The 4,687-nt window shown below is 37.9% G+C and overlaps 2 protein-coding genes across 2 annotated transcripts in view; one reads left to right on the forward strand and one right to left on the reverse strand.

The window, feature by feature from the left end:
• The window catches only part of LOC109851401, an 8,666-nt gene extending 5,066 nt beyond the window's left edge, over positions 1-3,600 (forward strand). Inside the window, exons 2-3 of the mRNA XM_020421512.1 lie at positions 436-789; positions 1,495-3,600. Coding sequence (XP_020277101.1) covers positions 452-789; positions 1,495-3,298 — 2,142 coding nt within the window. The 5' untranslated portion in view covers positions 436-451 and the 3' untranslated portion in view covers positions 3,299-3,600. The remainder of the gene's footprint in view (positions 1-435; positions 790-1,494) is intronic.
• LOC109851355 (photosynthetic NDH subunit of subcomplex B 3, chloroplastic) overlaps positions 3,781-4,687 on the reverse strand; it is a 3,170-nt gene continuing 2,263 nt past the window's right edge. Inside the window, exon 6 of the mRNA XM_020421438.1 lies at positions 3,781-3,977. Coding sequence (XP_020277027.1) covers positions 3,942-3,977 — 36 coding nt within the window. The 3' untranslated portion in view covers positions 3,781-3,941. The remainder of the gene's footprint in view (positions 3,978-4,687) is intronic.

Raw genomic sequence — 4,687 nt, forward strand, 5'->3', positions numbered from 1 at the left:
ATAGTGAGGTTTTTATTTGAACCTCTCCCTATATATATATATATATATATAATTTTCTTGTTCTCCTCTTCATATAATAGGTTACTCATTACAATTGCTATCTAGGTGTGAAAAAGGTTTTCTTTTGAAAATGAATATATCAAATACCTTCCAGATCGTTTACTATATTACATTTGCTGCTATTTTTTTTTTACCACACGATGACTTTACTATTACATTAGATTTAAATTTCACCTACTTAGATTCAAATCCAAACCTAGTTTTTTGTAGAAATTTTTACCGATTAACATTTCTTGGTAGACTTGAGATAAAATGTTTTTTTTTTCTGTTGTTATTGTTCTTATATCTCTTCATATTCATGCATCTAGTTGAGTCAGCAGTTATAGTTTCCCCACGTCCTTACCATAAAAAAATCCATTGACTCGTTCTCCTCAGGGGGTTGTGCTTCATCATGGCAACAGGAAAGCTTTTAGCTATCTGCCAGATGGGTGGAGAATTTATCAATAATAGTGATGGATCTGTGTCTTATAATGGTGGCGATGCCCATGCAATTGATATTGATCGTGATATGACATTCCGTGATCTATTATCGGAAATATCTGATGTTTTTAGCTGCAATGCCAGTATCTATACAATCAAATACTTCCTTCCAGGCAACCGTCGGACTCTCATCACAATATCCAACGACAAAGATATACGCCGTATGGTGGATTTCCATGGAGATGCTATTACAACAGATGTTTATCTTTTGAGAAAGAATGAGAATCCACCACCGGTTCCTAACAACAGGTATGTGCCTCGAAGCATCTCTGTTTATATATTTATATTTAATCTGTTAAGGTTTGGATGAGAAAATGAACTTTTGGAAATCTGACAAAACTAACAATTTTCAAACTCCCAAAATTTCCCTTTTTTGGGTTATGTAGATATTAATCCCTAAACCTTCAATATTTCCACATTAGTCCCCCAAATATTTGAAATTGCTCATAAGTCCCTCAAATCCTAAGGGATCTTACAATTAGGTCCCTCATGACCAAAAAGCACACCAGCTATGCTTTTATGAACCAAAGGGATTTGAGGTATCATAGATTGAGGGGTATTTTGGTCATCATGGGACCAAATTGGAAGAACCCTAAGTATTTGAGGGATTTATGAGAAAATTCAAAGATTTGAGGGACTATATGAATCTGTTGAAGATTTAAGGGACTAATATCTAAATAACCCATTTTTTGAGTTGTATGGAAAGTTGAATGTGGGGTTCACTTTCCACTTTGTCCTCAAAATCCTCTAGGCATCAGATTTTACTGTTCTCAGCAAATGACAAGTGCTTTTCCTGACAAAGTATCTGGAAGCAAAGAACATTTTTCGAAGAGGATTTTGGGTCTAATAAAATCCTTAGTGTGAGACCTGCATTTTCCAATAGAATCTTTAGAATTTCATGTAAACATACATCCCCTAATAGCATGAAACTTAACGGATTGTGTGTATTTTTAGGAGAACTAGGAGTATGGTAGCAGCTGATTCGGTTTCTAGAGATCTAATCACTGCCTCAGAAGGCACCTACGAAGATACTAAGCGTCTGCGAATAAGCAATGAATGGGACAGCATGATCACAGGCGTGGGCCAAGTATTTGCCAACACAAGAGTTTTCCGAGATGCACTCCACAAATATGCTATCGCCAAGAGCTTCGCCTACAAATTCATCAAGAACGATGGCCCCCGCATCACCGTCCGTTGTACTGTGAAAGAGTGCCCATGGCGCATTTATGCATCCAAGTCTCCGGATAAACATGAGCTTACAATCAAGAAAATGAACGACGTGCACAATTGTGGAAGAGAGAGTGGTAGAGAAAGGAATCGGTTGGCAACTCAGAGTTGGATTGCTAGTGTTATAAAAGACAAGCTACGTGAAACTCCGAATTATAGACCAAGGGACATTGCAAAAGATCTTGAGGAGGAGTATGGGCTGAGTTTGAGCTACCACCGAGCTTGGAGAGGGAAGTCTATTGCAGAGAAAGAGCTTCATGGTTCACATGAAGAAGCATCAAATCAGTTACCATGGTTTTGTGAGAAGATAGTGGAGACAAACCCCGGAAGTGTGGCTGTATTTGAAGAGACAGAGGATTCAAAATTGGGTCGCCTTTTTATCTCCTTCCAAGCTTCAATGAATGGTTTTGAGCATGGTTGTCGCCCTCTTCTTTTTCTTGATGGCATCTCTCTTAAATCAGTGAGACAATGGAAGCTATTGACTGCTACAGGAGTTGATGGTGAGAATGAGGTTTTTCCTGTAGCATTTGCTGTTGTTGAAAATGAGACTGAGGAGATTTGGCACTGGTTTTTGCTACAGCTGAAATCAGCTTTGCCAATGTCACGAACCGTGACATTCGTATCAAAAAGACAGAATGACTTAGAGGAGACGATAGCTCAAATGTTCCCAGGATCCTTTCACGGATATTGCATAGACAGTCTCATTGAGGAGTTCAAGGCTGAGTTAGAGGATTCATGGACCCAAGAATTAAAAGACACAGCGGTCGAAGATTTCGCCAGCGCTGTCTATGCTTGCAAGGTTGACGAGTTCAATGCTTGTGTTGATAGAATAAAGGCCGAATCAAAAGAACTTGCTGAATGGGTTTTGGGTTCTAAACCTGAGAACTGGTCAAATGCATTCTTTAAAGGAGTAAGGTACGGTAGATACTCATCTGAAGCTGCTGAAACATTCAATTCATGGATATCAATGAGGAATGAGCCATCAATAGTACAAGCAGTTGATATTATTAGATGCAAGATAATGGAGATGATATATACTCGACGTGAAAACTCAAACACATGGATGGAGATACTTACCCCCTCATATAATCACAAAGTTCAAGAAGAGTCAATTCGAGCAAGAGCCTTAGAAGTGATTTGCTCGACCGAGAGTGTTTTTGAGGTTCGAGATGAAGATACAACCAATGTGGTAAATATTGACACATGGGAGTGCACTTGTAGGAGATGGCAAGTTATTGGATTGCCATGTATGCATGCTCTTGCTGTGGTTGAGAGATCTGAAGGTTGTGCTTCTGATTTTTGTGCTAAGTATTTTAGTACGGTTTGTTATCGGGCAGCTTATGCTATGTCCATTAACCCAATAGCAGATCCGGTTAATACTATGGTTGCGTACCCGGTTCGTGCTCGTCGTGGGCCTGGACGACCTAAATTGAAGCCAGCTGAGCCTCTGCTGAAGGCTAAGAGAGCTGTTAGATGTAGCAAGTGCAGGGAATATGGGCATTATAAGCAAACTTGCAAAGCGCTTCTTTAGTGTTTTACAGGGTTTTGTTTGTTGAGTAGGATGCTCTGTAAATAACTTTGGTGTTGCATGTTCTTGTAGTTTTTGCCTATTTTCGCTGTAAGTTAACGGAGTTTCGACTTGTTTCTGGCATTGAGCTATTTGTTGACGTAATTTTGGAACGGCGACTATTTCGGATGTTATGCCAGTAAGTTAGGATGTAGGTGGAATGTATGATGTTGTCGCGATTTATTCGCAAGTGTAACATTAACTGATTTATTTCTAGTTTGCTTCTATTCAATAAAAACATTTTAGACTTGCAGTGTTTTTGCACAGGATACATTGTTTAGTCTTGGATTTGTGCAGTAAATGCGTCACATGAGTTCAGTGTTTAGTTTTAGCCCAGACGTGTTACTGATTGTTGCTACTCCGCATTCTTTTTGAGGGAAATAAGTATTCAACGCATAAGGTAGTTTTCTTCCATGATGCAAAAAGCAAGCAGTTATTCTGAAGAATCTGAACAATGCAACTCCTTTAGTAGTTCAATGAGTTATGTAAATGAACAATTTTTCTTACGATATACAATTTGCAATAATATACTTATATAATGAGGCAAGAACTAAAAGTATTTTCCTTTCTTCAACGGCATGACTTTGTAAAGTTTGATCTGAGCAGATTATTTCCTCCACTGTGGCAATCGCTGAACGACAACCTGCATACAAGAAAACAATAGGATATCTAATAATTGCTTGATACACCAAGGCTCCATAGTAACAGATTACTTGATAGGGAGGAAATGCGACTTAAAATAATGTCATGACATACATTGCTCTAAATAAAAATTTAGGTGCACATTACATGCTTCGATATGCACTTGCATTATGATGCCTGGAACTTTATACAAGTGATCGGAAATGCATTATTTCTACTACAACTTGCATTATGATGCCTGGAACTTTATACAAGTGATCGGAAATGCATTATTTCTACTACAATAGCTCTTCAATCCTTAGCAAAAAATATGTTATTTCGACATACCAATTAAGCAAAGTCTCCTTTATCATCTTTCATGGGCGGAAAAAAGATGACTTTTTACGGGAAAGAAAATATATATGGTGCTGGGAAATTAAATACAAACTAATATTTAATGCACTATAGGTAGAACTAAGATCCACTATCTAGATTGGCGACATAACGTTCTCTTAGTTATTTGAACGATAGATGTAACCCTAACCGATGAGTTTTAAAGAAATATCTGAAAACAATTAACACGGTTCTATGATCAGAGCAACTTGACATGAAATTGGTACCAAATTTCTGTGCAAGACAAATGTAGACATGTACTTAAATACCATGTTAGGTGTTATTTCAGATGTACATATTCGGTTAAACAAAGAATACTAATCTACGGCTACACAAGCC

Source organism: Asparagus officinalis, chromosome 8 (assembly GCF_001876935.1).
Source record: "Asparagus officinalis chromosome 8, Aspof.V1, whole genome shotgun sequence".
In the NCBI taxonomy this organism is placed as follows: Eukaryota; Viridiplantae; Streptophyta; class Magnoliopsida; order Asparagales; family Asparagaceae; genus Asparagus; species Asparagus officinalis.